General features: G+C 44.7%; 1 protein-coding gene across 1 annotated transcript in view; it reads right to left on the bottom strand.

Moving 5' to 3' along the window:
- Positions 1-17101, bottom strand: part of LOC120438383 (protein NLRC3-like) — a 52798-nt gene extending 35697 nt beyond the window's left edge. Inside the window, exons 1-5 of the mRNA XM_039608775.1 lie at positions 16872-17101; positions 16623-16751; positions 8449-8527; positions 8112-8286; positions 6223-8023 (exon numbers count right to left, since the gene is read on the bottom strand). Coding sequence (XP_039464709.1) covers positions 6223-8023; positions 8112-8286; positions 8449-8527; positions 16623-16751; positions 16872-17101 — 2414 coding nt within the window. The remainder of the gene's footprint in view (positions 1-6222; positions 8024-8111; positions 8287-8448; positions 8528-16622; positions 16752-16871) is intronic.
- Positions 17102-20009: the final 2908 nt, after the last annotated feature.

The raw sequence follows: 20009 nt of genomic DNA, 5'->3' as shown, positions 1-20009 counted from the left end.
CAACTGCCTCAACGCTACCCAAAATTGAACCTCCCCCACCCTCATTCAGATCTGGTGTTTGGAACTATCTTGGTTTTCATGTGAAGCATGAGCCTGATGGTAAGCGCGTCATGGACAAAAGTAAAACAGTATATCGGATGTGCCACGCAATGCTCAATTGGTGGGAACTAGTGCATTAGCGCAGTTAGCTTGTTAATGATTTGACGCCGTCCAGCCCCACGCACAGGGCAATCCCTGGTAACTCCGGAGACAGAGATTTGCCGCTTTATAGCGTTATTGTCATTTTAATGAGATTAACGCTGACAGCACTAGTGGGAACACAACGAATATGACTGCACATTTACGCCGACATCATCCTAGTGCAAAGACAAGTGGAAGCAGACAAAAACAACAAGCACGCATGCTACAAACTTTACCCGAGTCATTTAGACAGCCGTCAGCACATGATTCTCCTTATGGGGACCTGATATGTTTAATATGCCCCAGAATATGAGAATATACCCCAGAAGAAGGGTATAGTATAGCTTTTATTTTGGAAAGAGCCATTTCTATGTAATAAACTCTCTTTTCCAAAGATGAGTGATTTCTCGATCAGATAGACTTTTTTTTTATTTTGTTGTTTCAGCACCATTACATTTAAAAATATATATTTATAATTTTAATAAATGACAAATTAAAAAGGCATGAACATGTTTTTGTATCGAAAAAATATTGAACCATGACACCAAAGTATTGAACTGTACCGAACCGTGAATTTTGTGTATCATTGCACCCCTAACACTCACAGCTGATTTTATGAAACTCTTACAGGTAAAACAACAAAATAATTCCAGGTCTTTTTAATATAAAGGGGGGTAAGAGGTTAAGTGAGAACTATGTATAAAAATTACAATTCAAGCAAATACTTTTTCACAGCACTGTAGTTGCAGGCTGATGACAGATGTCCATTAGAAAGCTAGGACATAAGATTTTGACTTGGTGACATGATCAAGAGTGATTATCTTGAAGCTAGGAAACTTGTAGGTTCCTGAATGATTGATCCTATCTTATCGAGATGCTTGGTGCTGATTACAACATTTTTTGCACAAGATGGTGCCAGTGTGTTGGGCAGGCCATCTCCACTGCTCTCTGCTGCTTCTTACGTTTCTGCTAACATGCTATTCAGGTGGCTCTGTATTGATTACCTATGACCCCATCCTTACGGGTCATACTTCCATGGATTGGATCGGTGGTGGAATTTCGGAGTTACCACTCTGCCGCGGACGGATCACCTCTCAGGAACATACTGCCGACCCCTGCTTTCTTCGCACAGGAGACGCTACAGGAAACGGGGTAAACGGAGCGGTGTCCGTGTCCGCATTACGGCTTACCCAAAGGCACAGTACGTGGCTGGCTTCAACGTCGATGTGGATGCTCTCCGCCTCCCCCAAACTTTCTGGGAGCACTTTACCTTTAGATTGTTTAGGCATCAATGGATTCGCCATGCTGAGTTGCAGACCTGCCCTGCCGCCCCAGTGGTTTATTCGCTGGCTCGATGATGGATTAAAGCTCCTGAAGGTGGCGTGTGCTACGGCAACCTATGCCGCCCGAGACGTGCTTCCAACTGCGAATCGCCGTCTTTGACTCGGATGGCGCTATTAAATGTTAGGTCGCTGACGAATAAGACTTTTATTGTGAGCGATTTTTTTTATTGCTACAGGACTGGATTTACTATTCATGACGGAAACTTGGATTTGTACCGGTGAGTCTTTTCCTTGTTCAGAGCTCCTTCCTCTGTATTTTGCCTGTTTTTAGCTCACTGAGACCTTCGGGCAGGGGTGGAGGACTGGCAGTAGTCTTTAGGAATAAATTCCGGGTACGACACCTGCCCTCCCCTATGTTCCCTAGCTTTGAACCTTACTGCTGGAACTTGCTGGTCCCCCCGTGACTCTCTGTGTTGTGATTTACCGTCCCCCGAAATATAATAAGTCTTTCATTAACGGCTTTGGTGACCTTTCGGCATCTCTTTACCTAAATTATGATCGTGTTCTTATCACTGGCGATTTTAACATTCACATTTGTTGTAAAGATGATGTGTTTGTCAAGGATTTTCTAGCCCTAGTTGACTCTTTTAATCTTATCCAATGGGTTAATACACCTACCCACTTCAAAGGACATACCCTTGATTTGATTTTTTCTTATGGACTGGACATTTGTATCAGGGACATCAGCAACATTTTAATCTCCGACCATTTCCCAGTCACCTTGATGCTGAGTTATGCAAACTGGACCAGAACCTTGAGGGTCCTCGACGTCCTGTGTGCATAATCAGTCCTGGGACTGTGGCTGAATTTTTGGCTGCTTTCTCTAAATCTGTTCTCCCTGACATTGATTGTTCCACACCCTCTTCAGTTGATGATTTTGCTAACTCCTTTCTCTCTACATGCTCCTCTTTACTTGACGCTGTGGCCCCTATGAAAGTAAAACGGCCTAGAAGCTGCTCTCAGCCATGGTTAAATGACTCTCTGCATGCTTTATGACGTGTTTGCCGCCAAGCTGCATGTCCCGTTTGGTTCTTTTGCCATCAGAATTGTTGTCTAAAGGCAAAGAAAGATGCCCAACGGATTTACTTTACTAAGAGTCTAATTATCTTCTCTCAATTGCCCTGTGGTCTTAATTTTGCTTCATATGTCTTCTGCTTTTGATTTGGTGGACCATATTGTCCTTTTAATGAGGCTTGAGCATCTGGTGAGCATCACGGGCAGTGCCCTTAGCTGGTTTAAATTCAGAAAGGTCCTTTTCTGTCACCATGGGTACCTACCGCTCCTCCATTGCCCCTGTTAACTCTGGTGTCCCCCAGGGGTCTGTGCTGTGTCCTATTCTGTTCTTTTTATACTTATAACCCTTGGGCCAAATCTTTGATAAATACAATATTTCTCACCACTTTTATTCAAATGACATTCAAATGTATTTTGAACTGGCTGAGGATGTCATGTCGTCGTTGCAACACTTCTCCGACTGTATGAATGAAGTTAAAATCTGGCTACTGAGCAATTCCCTCATTCTAAATGATAAGAAAACAGAAATTGTAATCTTTGATACTCCCATCCCTCGGGCCGAACTAATTGGTATATTTGGGCCCTTTGCTGACTCCCTGTCTGACACTGTGAGGAACCTAGGTGTTATCTTGGACAGTTCCATCAAGCTGGACAAACATGTTTCCTCTCTAGTTAAATCGAGTTTTAATCAATTACGTCTAATCTCTAAGGCCAACCCTACATACCATGTAAGTACCTGGAAAAACGTATCCATGAGTTTGTTACATCAAGATTAGATTACTGTAATTCCCTCTATACTGGTCTCCATTCTGCCCTTGTTTACAAACTGCAGCTCATTCAAAATGCTGCTGCGTGTCTCTTAACTGGAACTGGCAGGTTTGAGTCTATTACTCAAGTTTTTTCCAACCTGCACTGGCTCCCTATTAAAATTCGCATTGATTTTAAAATCTTATTGCTCACTTTTAAAATCATAAATAACACAGTGCCCAGCTATCTTACAGATCTCCTCAGCTTTTCACCAGACCAGACTCGAACTGCTCTGTCCAGATTTCTAAGTCCGAAATTAATTTACCAGTAGCCAAAAAAGCGCAAGAATAGGGGACTTGAACCCCTAGCAATTTTGGAGCTTCCCCAGTCCTCCCCGGTTTGTCGTACCGTACTATCCCATTAGTCGCCGCTAGGTCAAGGATAAACGTCTTTATCCAGGAGGGAGCGTTACCTCCGAGAAAATGCGCTTCTTAACAGACGCCGCTGTCGTTCTAGAAAAATTTAGAGTAATTTGAAACAACAATCTACACCCAAAACAGGATTAAGATTGAGGCAGATCTACCTTTGTGGACATAGGGGACTTGAACCCACGAAATGACCATCACAAGATAGACCCAATGTCCAGCGGGACTTGAACCCACAAAAATGACCAATTTCCCTACTTTCTACGTGAGACTTGAACTCACTTTAACTCTTTTCCTTTTCTTTGGGACTTGAACCCAGTACTTTTACTTATCACTTATCATCATCATCCTCATTCATATCATTACTTCAACCAGCATGCTCATGAAATTACCATCAAAATCAAACAGACATTCACCAGTAATTTTCAGTGAGTAGACTTCAATTTTGTCATATCCAATTCTAGCACATTTTGGAAAATTCAACAGGTATGTGCCTTACCTTTGTTTAAGCCGGCTTGTCTCTCACTTCAGACCACTGACTCGTATCTGCCCATCTAATCACCACGGACCCTGGATCTCTCCATCTACACCAAAATTCCCTCTCTCTCACCGGAACGAGCCCCCAAATGTTAAGGTTCAAAATTATTGAGAGAGGGATCTAAAAATAACCACAGATCCGGGCGTGTGCAAGTAGACGGCATTTTAATGAATACACATGTGTGAGTTCAACAACCCAATCAGTATTGAACTGCTTTACCATATTCAGACAACGGTTTTATAGGGTTAAGATAGTACAGCCCCCTTTTCTGTTGCTAGGCAGATTTAAACAAAGCATACGTCACTCCAAAACCACAATGACTTTTAACATAGAACATCATCTTCGCGTCGACGGCAGATGCTTCCTGTCTCCATCCTCGCTGTCGCACCATGAGCGCCTCCTTATCTCCCCGAACATCAGGTGCACTTCCTGTAACAGACTACCACGTACGCCTCGACTCTGCAGTTATAAACTCTTACCTACTAAATGAGTCTATCTGTGTGTGTGTGCACGTGCGGGGGCGCGTGCGTGCTGTGTACTGCGTACGTGTCGTGACCTCTCTATTTGTGTCTGTATGTGTGTGTATGTCTCGTCTGTCTGTGCGTGCACAGAGTGTGCATCTGCTCTCTCTGGTTTTCAGTTTCACTTCTGCAGAAGCCTGCAACTTCAAACACATGTAACTTCCTGTCCCTGCAGTCTACACAGAAACCTTTAAGATTATCGAAGCATTAGAAAAGCATTTAAAATTATAGATTCAACTCAACAGTTCGAAGTGGTTATAACTGGACTTGTAATAAAGACTGATATAATACCAATATACCATCTGTGAAAGCAACATCACCCTCAATCATGAAATGGTAATGATGATTATAAAAATAGCAGCAAATAATAGCAGCAAAATATTTCTCCTCTCGATATACCCCTGGGAGAGTACTTAGATCAGCAGGCCAAATGCTCCTGGTGCAACCTAGATCTCGGCTTAAGACCAGAAGTGACCGTGCATTTACCGCTGTTGCACCCTGCCTCTGTAATAATGTCCTTCAAGCTATTCGGGCATCTGATTCAATACAATCTTTTAAATCTCGATTAAAAACGTATTTATTTAGCCTTGCCTTCCCCGCCTCCTAGAGCCCGTATTTTTAAGTGTACTGTAACTTCTCTTTTTTGCTCTATTAATGTGTATAATGTTTTAACCCTCAGCCTCTCGGGTTGTGCCTATTATGCCTGGTGTATTATTGGTTAGCTATGTCTCCTGCCTGTTAGTATATTTCATTTGTATTTATTTTATTTTTTTTTTATTTATATTATTTTATTTATTTGTATTTACTATTGCTCCTTACTCATTCTGTTAAGCACTTTGGCATACATGTGGTTTTTAAATGTGCTACATAAATAAAATTGTATTGTATTGTACAACATACAAGATTTTGAACTGCTGATTTAGTAACTTTAGTCTAGAAGAGTAGAATAACAGAAACTTGTATTGTTAAGGATGAACCAAACATGTTAGAGATTTTTCATTTCATTTCAATTTGTTTTTAAGTAGTTAATGATTACCACCCATGGGTCCACCACAGGCCATTTCTGGATGGTACTTGATGATAAGAGTTACACTCAAACGTTTCAGAAACACTGCCTGTTTCTGCTGCTATGAAACATAAAAATCATCACATAAGTGACTACAACTATTGAGCAGCATTTCTTTTAACAATGTACCTATTACAGTGTTTATTTTATTTTATTTTGAACACCATGTTTTTTTTAAGTAGAATTATCATTTTAAAAAGGAAGGTGCGCTAACATCTTTACAGTGGATCTGGAGAGTATTCACAACATTTCATTTGTTCAACATTTTCACATTTTGCAAATATCTTTGAAAAAATTATAATATGTACACTTTCAAATAAGACTGTAACATTCAAAAATGTGAAACAACTGAAGTGGAGTGAATACCTTTGGTAAAAACTCTACTTACAGAGCTTTGTTGGAGGCTTTGACCACTGGCAGCAGTCTCAGAAGAGCCTCCTCTGAAGCAGAGTATTTCTTCAGGTCAAACACATCCAGATCTTTTTCTGATGACAGTAAGATGAAGACCAGAGCTGACCACTGAGCAGAAGACAGTTCATCTGTGGAGAGACTTCCTGATCTCAGGGACTGTTGGATCTCCTCCACTAGAGAACGATCATTCAGTTCATTCAGACAGTGGAACAGATTGATGCTTTTCTCTGCAGACAGATTCTCATTGAGCTTCTCCTTGATGTACTGGACTGTTTCCTGATTGGTCTGTGAGCTACTTCCTGTCTGTGTCAGCAGACCTCGTAGGAGAGTCTGATTGGTCTGCAGTGAAAGACCGAGGAGGAAGCGGAGGAACAAGTCCAGATGTCCATTTCGACTCTGTAAGGTCTTGTTCACAGCACTCTGGTGGAGAGATTTAAGTTTTGGTTTGTTAAATAGTTTAGACCATGTAGAGGTTGTTTGTTGTTCTTCCAGCAGATTGAGTCCAAAGTTGATGAAGGTCAGATGGACATGAAGAGCACCCAGAAATTCCTGAACACTCAGATGGATGAAGCAGAACACCTTGTCCTGGTACAGTCCTCTCTCCTCTTTAAAGATCTGTGTGAACACTCCTGAGTACACTGAGGCTGCTCTGATATCGATGCCACACTCTGTCAGGTCTGATTCATAGAAGATCAGGTTTCCTTTCTGCAAGTGATCAAAAGCAAGTTTTGCCAGAGACTCAACCATCTTCCTGCTCTCTGGACTCCAGTGTGGATCTGTCTCAGCTCCTCCATCATACTTGACCTTCTTCACTTTGGCCTGAACCACCAGGAAGTGGATGTACATCTCAGTCAGGGTCTTGGGCAGCCGTCCTCCCTCTCTGGTTTCCAGCACATCCTCCAGAACTGTAGCAGTGATCCAGCAGAAGACTGGGATGTGGCACATGATGTGGAGGCTTCGGGATGTCTTGATGTGGGACATGATCCTGCTGGCCTGCTCCTCATCTCTGAATCTCTTCCTGAAGTACTCCTCCTTCTGTGGGTCAGTGAACCCTCTGACCTCTGTCACCATGCCAACACAGTCAGGAGGGATCTGATTGGCTGCTGCAGGTCGTGTGGTTATCCAGAGGCGAGCAGAGGGAAGCAGTTTCCCCCTGATGAGGTTTATCAGCAGCACATCCACTGAGGTGGACTTTCTAGGGTCAGTCAGGATTGTAGTTTTGTGGAAGTCCAGAGGAAGTCGACACTCATCCAGACCATCAAAGATGAACACAACCTGGAAGTCTTCAAAGCTGCAAATTCCTGCTTCTTTGGTTTCAGTAAAGAAGTGATGAACAAGTTCCACCAAGCTGAACTTGTCCTCTTTCAGCACATTCAGCTCTCTGAAAGTGAATGGAAATATGAACTGGATGTCCTGGTTGGCTTTGTCTTCAGCCCAGTCCAGGGTGTATTTCTGTGTTAAGACTGTTTTCCCAATGCCAGCCACTCCCTTTGTCAGCACTGTTCTGATTGGTTCATCTCTTCCAGGTGAGGCTTTAAAGATGTCTTCTTGTCTGATTGTTGTTTCTGGTCTGTCTGGTTTCCTGGATGCTGTTTCAATCTGTCTGACCTCATGTTCATCATTGACCTCTCCAGTCCCTCCCTCTGTGATGTAGAGCTCTGTGTAGATCTGATTCAGAAGGGTTGGGTTTCCTGCTTTAGCGATGCCCTCAAACACACACTGGAACTTCTTCTGTAGCTTAGATTTAAGCTGACGTTGACAAGCGGCAGTAGAAAGTTCTAAATGAAAAAACAAAATGAAAAAAAAAATGTTTATGCTTTACACAATACTCATGACTATTTCAGTCCAACCAAGAAATCCTTTTACGGTCAGCCAGCTCCTCCTGCTTCATTCTCCTCAGGAAGTCCACTGTGATCTTTACAAATGCCTCTCTGCTGCTGCTCCTCTGACTCTCTAAGCATTCTGGGTAATCAGGACTCAGAACTTTCTGGATCTTCTTCAGCTCTTTCTTCACAAAAGTGATGATCTTGTCCTCCAGCAACTGGAACATAATACTTTATGAATGAGCCAATCAGACTGAAATCATGGAGTGAAACACCAGATCCATGTTGGACACACTGACAATCCACTGGTCTACAAAGAGCAGCATGGAGATGACTGTGAACAGAGTATATGTAAAAGTAGTTGTTGTACATGTACAGACCATAAATATGGAGTCCAGGTATGTTTGATGCTGCTGGGCCGACTGACCACTGGGGACGTTTGAGCTCTTCTGGTCCACTCTGTGGAGGAATCATGAAGAATTACTTCAAGTACAGAGTCATGTCTGTGATGATTCTCAGTCATCCAGGTCATCGTAGTCAAAGGAGTTTGCAAAGAAAAAGCGTCTGGACTTTTTTAAGTTGCTTGAAGACGTTTCACCTCTCATCCAAGAAGCTTCTTCAGTTCTAAGGTCAAATGGCCGAGAGTCCAAGATTTAAACTCAGTGGGAGTATCCCCCCAAGGAGGGACAAAGGACCCCCTGGTGATCCTCTAATCACATGCGCCAAGGTGTGAAAGCGGGTGTGGGACCTAATCAGCCAGGGTTTTGGGTGAGCTCATTGTGAAACCTGGCCCCACCTTGTCATGTGAATTCCTGAGGTCAGATGGCCCAGGATGTGAGTGGGCATTAAGGCGTCTGGGGAGGGAACTCAAAACTGGATTATAGATGGCAGACAGTTGGTGTCATAAACCACCGCCTCTGTTCAAAGATGGTCGCTCACAGTGGACATAGATAGCCTCTTTCATAAAGAGGCCATCTGAACCATTTCATAAAATGGTTCAGTGATATTTTCAAAAAGGTGTTTACTTAGATCATTCCCTATTGTTAGAGGACATCAAAAGTTTTTTCAAGCTTTAAATTGTAAAATTAACATTATAAATTTGAAAACTGACACATGATAGAATACCTATGTCAATTGAAATGCAATCAGGAGGACAATACTTCCCAAATGACTGTTCAGTCACACAGGTATGGATTCCTGCTTTTTATCTAAAATAGGCAATTTGGCTACTAAAGATATTTGTAGCTGACCCCCTGCGGTGGGGAGAAGCAGACCGCCCCGACTCCGCAGCAGCAGGGAGGCCCCACATTCCAGACCCCAGTCGGACGGCCAACTCCTCCTCCTAGCCCCCCCGCTCCAGCAGGCCGCAGAGAAGCAGGGGTGTGTGAAGACTCAAACCTCCCTCCACCCGCTCATATGTAGTGTTGATGTAGGTGTGTTCTAAGGTGCATTTAAAACCCAGGAGGGCATGGAGCTACCTGCCAGAGCAGCAGGTAGGCGCATAGCCCCTCCTGCTAGCCCTCAATGTCTACGTGTATTTAAAATTGAGAGGTGGGCAACGACGCCAGGGGTGAGGTGTACACCCTGATGGTAATTTGGATTCTGTGTGACGTGCCCACCCCAAGATCCTATATGTATGTGTAATGAGAGTGTGAGTAATGTGAATGTCTAAGTTGTGGGATAAAATTGAGGCAGAGGCAGCCAGAAGGGGACAGAGGGGGGATGCCTCCCCTGCACCCTGGTGACACACCCCTACCCCAAGGCCCTGCATGTGTGGGTGACTGTGGTGGGGCGAGAAGAGGGAGGCAGCTGGAGATGGGGAGGGAAGGAAGGAGGGCAGTGACCCCTCCTGGGGCCAGCTCCCCGCTGACCCCAGTAGGCACCCCCATACTCTGCAACCCGCCAGGGAAAGGGGGGCCCAGGCCCATCCGGACCGGGGCCCAGTGCAGCAGCGGGGTCACTTCTACAGAACTGTGTTTCACAGACAAAGGAGTTGAGATCTGCAGAGGAATTCTGGGGTCCTGTACATCTCCCTTCTAGAAGCTGTATCAATAAGTGTGGATGAATAAAAGTGTTGTGTATTGACTACTGAGTCCCGGTGTTCTTTCTGAAGGCCTGAGGAATCTACTAACCTGTTTAGAGGTAACACTACAGTCAAGGATCAGCTGTTGGAGCCGCTATTCAGTAACTACTTTCTCAGATGTACACCAAATAGGGCTTTACAACTGTGATCAAAAGGATAATCTCTACTACGTTCACCTAATTTACATTGCAGCCTAGACACCATTTTGGTGGTGAAACAGTAATTCAATTAATGGGAAGCCCCAAGCAGCATAACATGATCCAACCCTAATCATAAGCTTTTTCAGAAAGGAACGTTTGAAACCTAATCTTAAAAGTTATGGTATGGTACTACAAGGTCATTAAGATAAGATGGGGCCTGATTATTTAAGACCTTGTATGTGAGGAGCAGGATTTTGAATTCAAATCTGGATATAACAGGAAGCCAAAACCGGAGAAATATGCTCTCTCTTTCTAGTCCCTGTCAGTACTCTTGCTGCAGCATTTTGGATCAACTGAAGGCGTTTTAGCGAGTTTTTTGGATGTCCTCATAATAATGAATTACAGTAGTCCAGCCTAGAAGTAATAAATGAATGAACTAGTTTTCAGTGTCACTCTGAGACAGGATATTTCTAACTTTAGAGATGTTGCACAAATGGAAGAAAGCAGTCTTACATATTTGTTTAATATGTGCATTGAAGGACATATTCTGGTCAAAAATGACTCCAAGGTTCCTCAAAGCGTTACTGGAGGCCAAGGTAATGCCATCCAGAGTAAGAATCTGGTTAGACACCATATTTCTAAGATTTTCAGGGCCGAGTACAATAACCTCAGTTTGATCTCAATTAAGAAGCAGAAAGTTAGCGGCCATCCAGGACGAAAAAAATCGGATTTGATCAAAAAATCGGAATTGAGCATTAAGACCTGCAGTGTGAACGTAGCCTAAGACAGCTGGGTCTAGAGATGGTTTTTTGAGTAAAGGTTTAACTACAGCCAGCTTGAAGGCCTGTGGTACATAGCCAATTATTAGAGATAGGTTGATCATATTTGTCCCTCTTTGGGGGGGAAACTCCCACTAGGTTTAAATCTGGGACTCTCCACCATTTGACCTTAGAACTGAAGAAGCTTCTCGGATGAGAGGTGAAACGTCTTCAAGCAACTCAAGACGCTTTTCTTTCCAAGCTCCTTAGTCTACGATGACCTGGATGACTGAGAACCTTCACAGACATATCATATTTAAGATTGAAGCATTAATTAATGGCAGGACTTCTTTGAGCAGTTTTGTAGAAATGGGGTATAAAAGACACGTTGATGGTTTGGAGGAAGTAATTATTGAAGTTAACTCAGAAAGATCAATTGGAGAAAAAGAGTCTAACTTAACATCGATGGTACTAAAAGTAGCTGTAGATAATATTACATCTGTGGGATGATTATTGGTAATTTTTTCTCTAATGATAAAAATTGTATTTGTGAAGAAGTTCATGAAGTCATTACTAGTTAACGTTAAAGGGATTGTTGGCTCAACAGTGCTCTGACTGTTTGTCAGCCTGGCTACAGTGCTGAAGAGAAACCTGGGGTTGTTCTTATTTTCTTCAATCAGTGACGAATAGTAAGATGTTCTGGCTTTGCGGAGGGCTTTCTTATAAAGCAGCAAACTATTTCTCCAGGCTAAATGATGATCCTCTAAATTTGTGACACGCCATTTCCTCTCCAGCTTACGAGTTATCTGCTTTAGGCTACGTGTTTGAGAATTATACCACGGAGTCAGGTACTTCGGATTTGAGGCCTTAGTTTTCACAGGAGCTACAGTATCCAGAGTCGTACGTAGTGAGGAGGTAAAATTTTCAACAAGATGATCGACCTCTGTTGGAGTAGCGTTCAGGTAGCTGTTCTGCTCTATGAGCATTGAAGATGATAACAGTGGGTGGATTATATTCTTAAACTTATTTTAAGTGCTTTGAGAAAGACATCTACTGTGATAAAGTCTTCTCTCCACCGCTGTGTAATCAATTATTGTAAATGTAAATGTTATCAGGAAATGATCAGACAGGAGAGGGTTTTCAGGAAACACTGTTACATGTTCAGTTTCTATGCCATATGTTAAAACAAGATCTAGAGTGTGATTAAAATGGTGGGTGGGTTGTTTTACATTTTGAGAGAAGCCAATTGAGTCTAATAACAGATTAAATGCCATATTGAGGATGTCATTTTTAGCATCTACATGGATGTTAAAATCACCCACAATAATTATTATATCTGAGCTGAGCACTAAATCAGAGAAAAAGTCTGAGAAATTAGATAGAAACTCTGTGTAAGGCCCAGGTGGACAATAGATGATAACAAGTGTAGATATGTTTAGCTTATTTTAGAGTTTAGAAATGTGTTAGATAGAATGTAGAATTATTGCAGAGACACTGACACTGCCCTGGATATAAATAAAGGCCTGACTGTGTCATGAATTTAGGAGTAGATCTTAGGAGACCCCCCTCCCCCCCAGTTTGAACTGTGAAGCTAAGACAGAAATGAGTTAATGTTAAGTGGAAATTCCTCAGGGCATACCTAGGTGGGGGTCTCAACATTTGTAACTTGATAATTGTGGTCTGGAAGGGAGAGGGAGTTTTAAGACTGTCAGGGAGTCACGTACCAGAAACACACACACAGTGCTTAAACTGTTACACTCACACATCCACATGCACACTCACTCACGTGCACTCACACACGCACGGGAACATGCACACACAGGCACTCACGTGCTCGTGCACATAGACACAGACACAGAATTTGCAGCACACTGTGGGGGTTTATGATGTAGCTGCCTGGAACTAACAAAGGGGTGAAGATTGTTGCAGAGGGACACCGACCTCGTCTTCCTTTCTAGAAGTGCATGCTTAAATGAAGATGAATAAAGATGAATAAAGATTTTGTAAAAATGACTACTGAGTTCCAGTGCCATCTCTGGATCCCTCGACGAATAAGAGAACCGGGGTAAAACTGATTTCGCAACACAAGTAAGACTGGTTTCTGAGTTTTACAGCTGGGGTGGACGAGGCTAAGCATCAGGCTTTCAAATGAATTAAAAGTCTGTCTTGGTCTTTCATTGATTAACAGGCTGGTGTGGTGTGCTTTGACGATTCATTTAACACACAGCTCTGCAGTGCACTACTGTTGCCATTTACCCACATAGCAGACAGGTTTGGCCCAGATCTGGTGTCAAGCCGGCACTGCTGGCTGACTTCTGGCATGGTAAGTGGCATGTCATCCAAATATGGGCCAGGCCTGGCGTAGATAGCAGTGTTTATGTGATGGCATGCCACATCTGGCCCGATTGTGGTCTGGTTTATGTGGCCCAGGTGTAACATAGTTAAATAGAGTCAAAGTTAAATCCCACTAAATGGGACATTGGCGCCACCTACTGATGTAAAAGTCACCCTGCAACATTCACAAAGGGCAAGGGATTCTGGGTAATCCTCAGAATAATGGAGGATTCCTGTGAATTATTTTTGTTGTTTATACATCATTTGTTGCTGGTCATTTCTCCAGTCTTTATGTTGAATTGAGTGCATGTTTAGGTGAGATTTCTTTATTGGGAAGAGAGGAAACAAAATGGTAGCATAGTTAGCTATCTCTGTTGTTGCTTTCCATTTAGATCTTGTGCTGACTGCCCACGATATTAAAAGAGCATTCTAACCATTGCCTTTTTGTTTTGAATGCAGGTATGTGACTGTGCCACACTGTTTAGAGAATTTACATTGTTTTATGTACAGCTTTGAAATATATTTCATTTGGGAAATTTAACATGCAATGTTAATGGTGTTAAGGTTTTTCTATTTTGGTTGTATAGATTTACAACTATACGATCACACTGCAAGTGGAAATGTAATCCTCAGAATAATGGAGGATTCCTGTGAGATCTTTTGCTGATTGACCACGACATTAAACGAGCATTCTAACCATTGCCTTTTTGTTGTGAATGCAGACCAGAGAAGACACCACACAGAGGTCACACAGGCTCATAGAAAACAGGTCTGGCCTGGATCTTGCATCAAGCTAGCACTTCTGACTGACTGGTGATATGGCAGGGTGTATACCAACCAGATGTGGGCCAGGTCTGGCAATGACGGCACTATTTATGTTCCTATTTTCCTATTTTAGTTAGACGGCCTAAATTCCATGTTGCAATACTATACTGCTATGGTAGAATACATTTCAAATGCAGGTTTGACAGGTTTGTGAGTGTACACTTTATCCAAAACTTAGTGAGGGTTTACGCGTGTTTACTACCGGGTGGCTGTAGCTGAGGAGGTAGAGCAGGTTACCTACTGATTGGAAGGTTAGTGGTTCGATCCCTGGCTCCTGCAGTCTGCATGTCTAGAGTGTGAATGTGTATCAATGTAATTAGGAAGCACTCAGTTTAGAGAAAGTGTGTGAATATGGCATATAGAGCACTTTGCGTAATCTGAGAGAGTAGAAAGGAGCTATATGAGAATCAGTCCATTTGAACAGAGTTTTGTCATGTTACTTTAGCACTATTATGTTCCCGCACGTGTTGTTATTACATGGCTTGATTAAAGTACACATTAGGGCTGACATCTGGGGCCAGAGCTGAAACTATTCTGGGGCAGCCACGGGCCAGCAGTATGTCTGCAACTGGCCCGTGGCTGCAAACAATTTACACATGGCCCACATACTGCAAAAAATGACAGCCCTTTGGTGGCCCAGATCAGGTTTGCCAGAGGTAATCCACACGTGGACCAGGACAGGACCACCAGTGTGTATGCAACTGGCCTTGTGCTGGCCCAAGTGTGGGCCACCTCTGGCAAACCAGATCTGGGCCATGAAAGGGCCGTCATCCTTTGCGGTATGTGGGGCGTGTGTAAGCACATTGTGTGGGCCTGATCCGGCCCATACCGTTAAAAAAAGAAAAGAAATAAAACCCCATCGACACATAAAAACGAAAAATCATGAGCGGCCCACCGGGCAAATGCCCGGTATGCCCCATGGCCAGTCCAGCCCTGGCTCAGTTTCAGTTCCTATTAAGTTGGTTTGCATGCTTTGGTTTGTCTGCACTTGGGTCCACTATTTGCACTCCAAGCAGTTGCCTATCCAAAGTGTGACAGAACGATCTGACCAGTCATGGACCCAGCTGACTCAGCTCACCGAGTGTCTAGAGGAGATGGCTCGGATCCAAGCGATCCTCAAATGCATCCTCACGGCACCCAATTTGAAGAGGAAGACTGTAATGGTTGACGTCACTAAGGCTATTTTGAAGAGGGATCCCCGCCTTCTCTAGCTCCCAGACACACCTGCCATAATCGACGCCTTTACAAGGATAAAGGAGATGCTGCGGGCCCAAGAACTGGCATTTCATGTAAAGGCTTCTAGCACCTCCCAGTTAAAGCATCAGCCTCTTAACAGACTTGCGGTCCTGAGGCAGTAAGAGTTGGCTCCCTGCGGCTCTGTAGCAGGGGAACCTAAGACTGTCTTTTCTGGTGCTAAGGATGACTTAGAACTGTTATAATTTGTATTACAGGGGTTATCATAATCAAATATTAACATGTTTATTACAGGTGCAGTTAGAATCACTTAAATCGTTGAGTTAAATCTATAATCTTAAAAGCTTATATGCTGAGTATATTGTTACAGTAAAATACTAGCTGAGCAAAGGCCTGAATGTATTCAGCTTATGGTTATGAACAGTAGCAGTAAAATAATTTCTTTAATTCCACAATTCCCTCTCTTGACGTCTCTTCCAGAGACGTCAGAACCAAGTAATGAACCTATCAATAATTTCCCCCTGGGCCATTATGTTAAGGATGTTGTTGGTGGGCTGAACTGTCTTCCCAGTCACAGTTTGAGATTAAAGACTCTATGGTGATCTCATCTGGGAAATGGGGAAATGAATCGTGTCCAGAGACCAGGGAATTTTGAAACTAGTCCTTCCATAACCATTAAATCATTTTCCAAGAACTCTGAGACAATTACCAATGACAATGTAGAGACTGGGTTTTCAACTCTAATGCCGGTTAAGACCGTCTATGATAAGACAGGTTGCTTTGGAATTAAACTGGGCTTTTGTGGGTCTGAGATACGAGCCAGGTTGGATCCAGAAGTTGTGTCGGAGGACTCAGTGTGCTCTGGATCCCCAAAGGTGCTCATTTCTACTCCCACTGGGAGCTCAGAAGAAGTCGCCCAGCATTCCTCTATGTCAGCTGAAGGCTCAGACAGGTCCAGCTAGCAGCTTCATGCTTTAGCTAGGGGTCCAGGAGAACCCAGCCAGCAACTTCATGGTCCAGCTGGGGGTTCAGCTGAGCCCGTCCAGCATTCCTGCTACATCAGCTGGAGGCTCAGCCGAGCCCGTCCAGCATCCTGCCACACCAGCTTGGGGTTCAGCTGAGCCCGTCCAGCATTCGCCTACATTGTCTGCAGTTCCACCACTTGCAGCTTCCACGCCACCGCCTGCAGCGCCACCATCTGCTCCATCATCTGCGGCTACCTTGCCACCATCTGGTCCAGTTTTGTTGCCTGTGGTTGCCACACCATTTCCTGGTCATGCCACGCCTCGCCTGATCCTGCCACACTCAGTCTGAGGACGATGGCTCGCCTGGTCCGACCACACTTCAGCCTGAGGACGATGTCTCACCTACCTAGTCCTACCACACCTGGTCTCGTCTCGACCCAGCCAGCGGTCGTCGCCAAGGCCGCATCTGGCAACTGCCAAGAGAGCCCGGCCATGAAAACCCACCAAACCATCCAAGGGTCCTTGTCCACATCCACGCCGCTGTTGACTGCCCACCAAGTCGCCCGATGGTCCGCGTACATGCCCACGCCACCGTCGACCACCTGCCAAGCCACCAGTGGGTCCACGTACATGCCCACACCGCCGGCGACCACCTGGCAAGCCACCTGATGGTCTTCACTCACGCCCACGTCACCACCAGCCGCCACCCAAACTGTACGAGTGTTGTCATCCATGCCCCTTTTGCCACTGTCACTTTCCTCATGGCCAGCCTCCTGATCTGCTCCGTCACTACCATTGGACCGGCGGCCGGCATCCTGAACTGTGCTGCTGCCATTTTCCACATGGCCACCCCCTGATCAGCTCCATTGCCATCATTGGACTCATGGCCAGCCCCCTGAATCTTTGAACTATGAACTGCTATGCTGTTGACCTCCGGGTCGGCCCCCTGAACTTAACTACGGACAGTTGTGTGTTTACGTTTTGAGTTCTTAAGTTATCCCTTTATATGTTGTTTAAATTGGATTACCTTCTTCTTTTCAACTCTAATTGCTTGATTGTGTATTATACTTTCATTTCAGAGAGCAATGAGACATTAAGTTAAGACATTAAGTCCAAAGTTTTAGAACAGTTGCTGTTCTAAAACTTTGGACTGATAGTGTATATTATATCTGTTTATGGTATGGCAATATTGGAAATGCAATCAAAGGGTTTTGTATTGCAACTTCTAAAATTGAAAGAAGTGAACAGTTCATTTTGAAAAAGGAGGGTTTTTTTCTATTTTTAATATTTATATTTGTTCATTAGTAATAAAAAAGTATTTCAAATCTGATTAATTGATTAATTGATGGAGTAATCGATAGCTGTAGCCCTAGTGTAATCTGCATAGCAGTGAAAATATGCTATGCCTTCTAATCATACAGCCTAAGGGAAGGTCTTTGGCACAAACTAACAGTCCCTTCCTCCCCCACATCTTTGTATGGTTTTGTGTTGACTTATTGGACTGGTTGTGTTACCTCCACCTGCCAATGAGGGGGTGTAACACAAAAGGGAGCTCATCCGGGATTTGAACCAGAGACTTCCCACATTGCTTGTTGCGGCCCTAGCAGGACATGGAATTGCCCTTGTGGGGGTGTGCCATTTCTCCTGCCTTAGGTGCAATCTTTCTTGTACAGCTGACTCCCATAATCAATTAGAAGTACTTTAGGCCAGAGAAAAGTGAGCTCTAGTGCCAGACAGCCTTGTTGGTTTGGAGTTAGTGAGCTATGTGTTTCGTCTGTGGCGAGGAATGTGTGTGTGGTGACTTATCTTTTTTGTTTTGTTTTTTAACTTACTTTTCAGTTTATTGAACAACAGCTGAGTTTTTCTTGTTTTCTTTCGTTAAAAGATGATAGCAACTTGTCCACCTAATTTAGTTTACTTATTAACAGAAACATTAATAAAACCGTTTAATTTAACCACTTTGCCTCCCCGTCTCCTTTTTTCAACCTGGACACCTTTTGTTACTGTTACGATTTAATGTTGTCAGTGTTTTGTTTTATGTTATGTTTAAGGATTTGTTCTCGTTTCCTGTTTTATTGTGAAGGTCTGCGTCTCATGTGAGTGTGTTCAGTTTTACCCTGTCTCGTCTTGTTGATTATTCCCAGCTGTGTTCCCCACCTGTGTGTAATCTCCTGTGTTTCCTGTGTGTATTTAAGTCACGTCCTCTGTCTTTGTAGTTGGCTGGCCCGTCTGTGTATCCACCATGTCTCATCCGTGTGTTTTCCCTGCTGCCCAACCGTCATCTGTTTTCTGCTCGCGGTTATTTGTGTTCAGGTTTGTGTTTCTGTTCAGGGTCAGTAGTTTAGTTTTTCCCAGTATAGTTTAGTTCTCCGTTCACCATTTTGTCCATCTCTTTTGTTGTGTTTGCTTTAGTGGCACCAGCCATTTTTTAGCCAACCTGGTTGTCCAGTTTAAGATAAAGCCTCTTCTCATCCCACAATCTGGTATTCATCTTTTTTTTTGTTGCGGCCTTGAGCCGGGTCGTAACAGAATTGGGGGCTCGTCCGGGATACGTCCGTCTTCGCTGGAGGGTCCAAGGGGCCTGTCCAGCCAACATTCGTCTTCGCTGGAGGGTCCGAGGGGCCTGTCCAGCATTCGTCCGTCTTCGCTGGAGGGTCCGAGGGACCGCTTCAGCCTTCCGTCTCCGCTGGAGGGTCCAAGGGGCCTGTCCAGCCATCGTTCGTCTTCGCTGGAGGGTCCGGAGGACCGCTTCAGCATTCTGTTTCAGCTGGAGGGTCCGAGGGGCCTGTCCAGCCTTCATTCGTCTCCGCTGGAGGGGTCCAAGGGGCCTGTCCAGCCAACATTTGTCTTCGCTGGAGGGTCCGAGGGGCCTGTCCAGCATTCGTCCGTCTCCGCTGGAGGGGTCCAAGGGGCCTGTCCAGCCAACATTAAATCTTCGCTGGAGGGTCCAAGGGGCCTGTCCAGCCAACATTAAATCTTCGCTGGAGGGTCCGAGGGGCCTGTCCAGCATTCGTCCGTCTTCGCTGAGGGTCCGAGGACCGCTTCAGCCTTCCATTTCGCTGGAGGGTCCAAGGGGCCTGTCCAGCCAACATTAAATCTTCGCTGGAGGGTCCGAGGGGCCTGTCCAGCCAACATTAAATCTTCGCTGGAGGGTCCGAGGGCCTGTTCAGCCTTCGTCCGTCTTCGCTGGAGGGTCCGAGGACCGCTTCAGCATTCGTCCGTCTTCGCTGGAGGGTCCGAGGGACCGCTTCAGCCTTCCGCTTTCGCTGGAGGGTCCAAGGGGCCTGTCCAGCCAACATTAAATCTTCGCTGGAGGGTCCAAGGGGCCTGTCCAGCCAACATTAAATCTTCGCTGGAGGGTCCAAGGGGCCTGTCCAGCCAACATTCGTCTTCGCTGGAGGGTCCGAGGGACCGCTTCAGCCTTCCGTCTCCACTGGAGGGTCCAAGGGGCCTGTCCAGCCATCATTCGTCTTCGCTGGAGGGTCCGGAGGACCGCTTCAGCATTCTGTTTCAGCTGGAGGGTCCGAGGGGCCTGTCCAGCCTTCATTCGTCTCCGCTGGGGGTCAAGGGGCCTGTCCAGCCAACATTCGTCTTCGCTGGAGGGTCCGAGGGGCCTGTCCAGCCTTCGTCCGTCTTCGCTGG

Source organism: Oreochromis aureus, linkage group 3 (assembly GCF_013358895.1).
Source record: "Oreochromis aureus strain Israel breed Guangdong linkage group 3, ZZ_aureus, whole genome shotgun sequence".
Taxonomy (NCBI): Eukaryota; Metazoa; Chordata; class Actinopteri; order Cichliformes; family Cichlidae; genus Oreochromis; species Oreochromis aureus.
The sequence above is the reverse complement of the archived record's forward strand: the minus strand, read 5'-3'. Positions and strand labels throughout refer to the sequence as shown.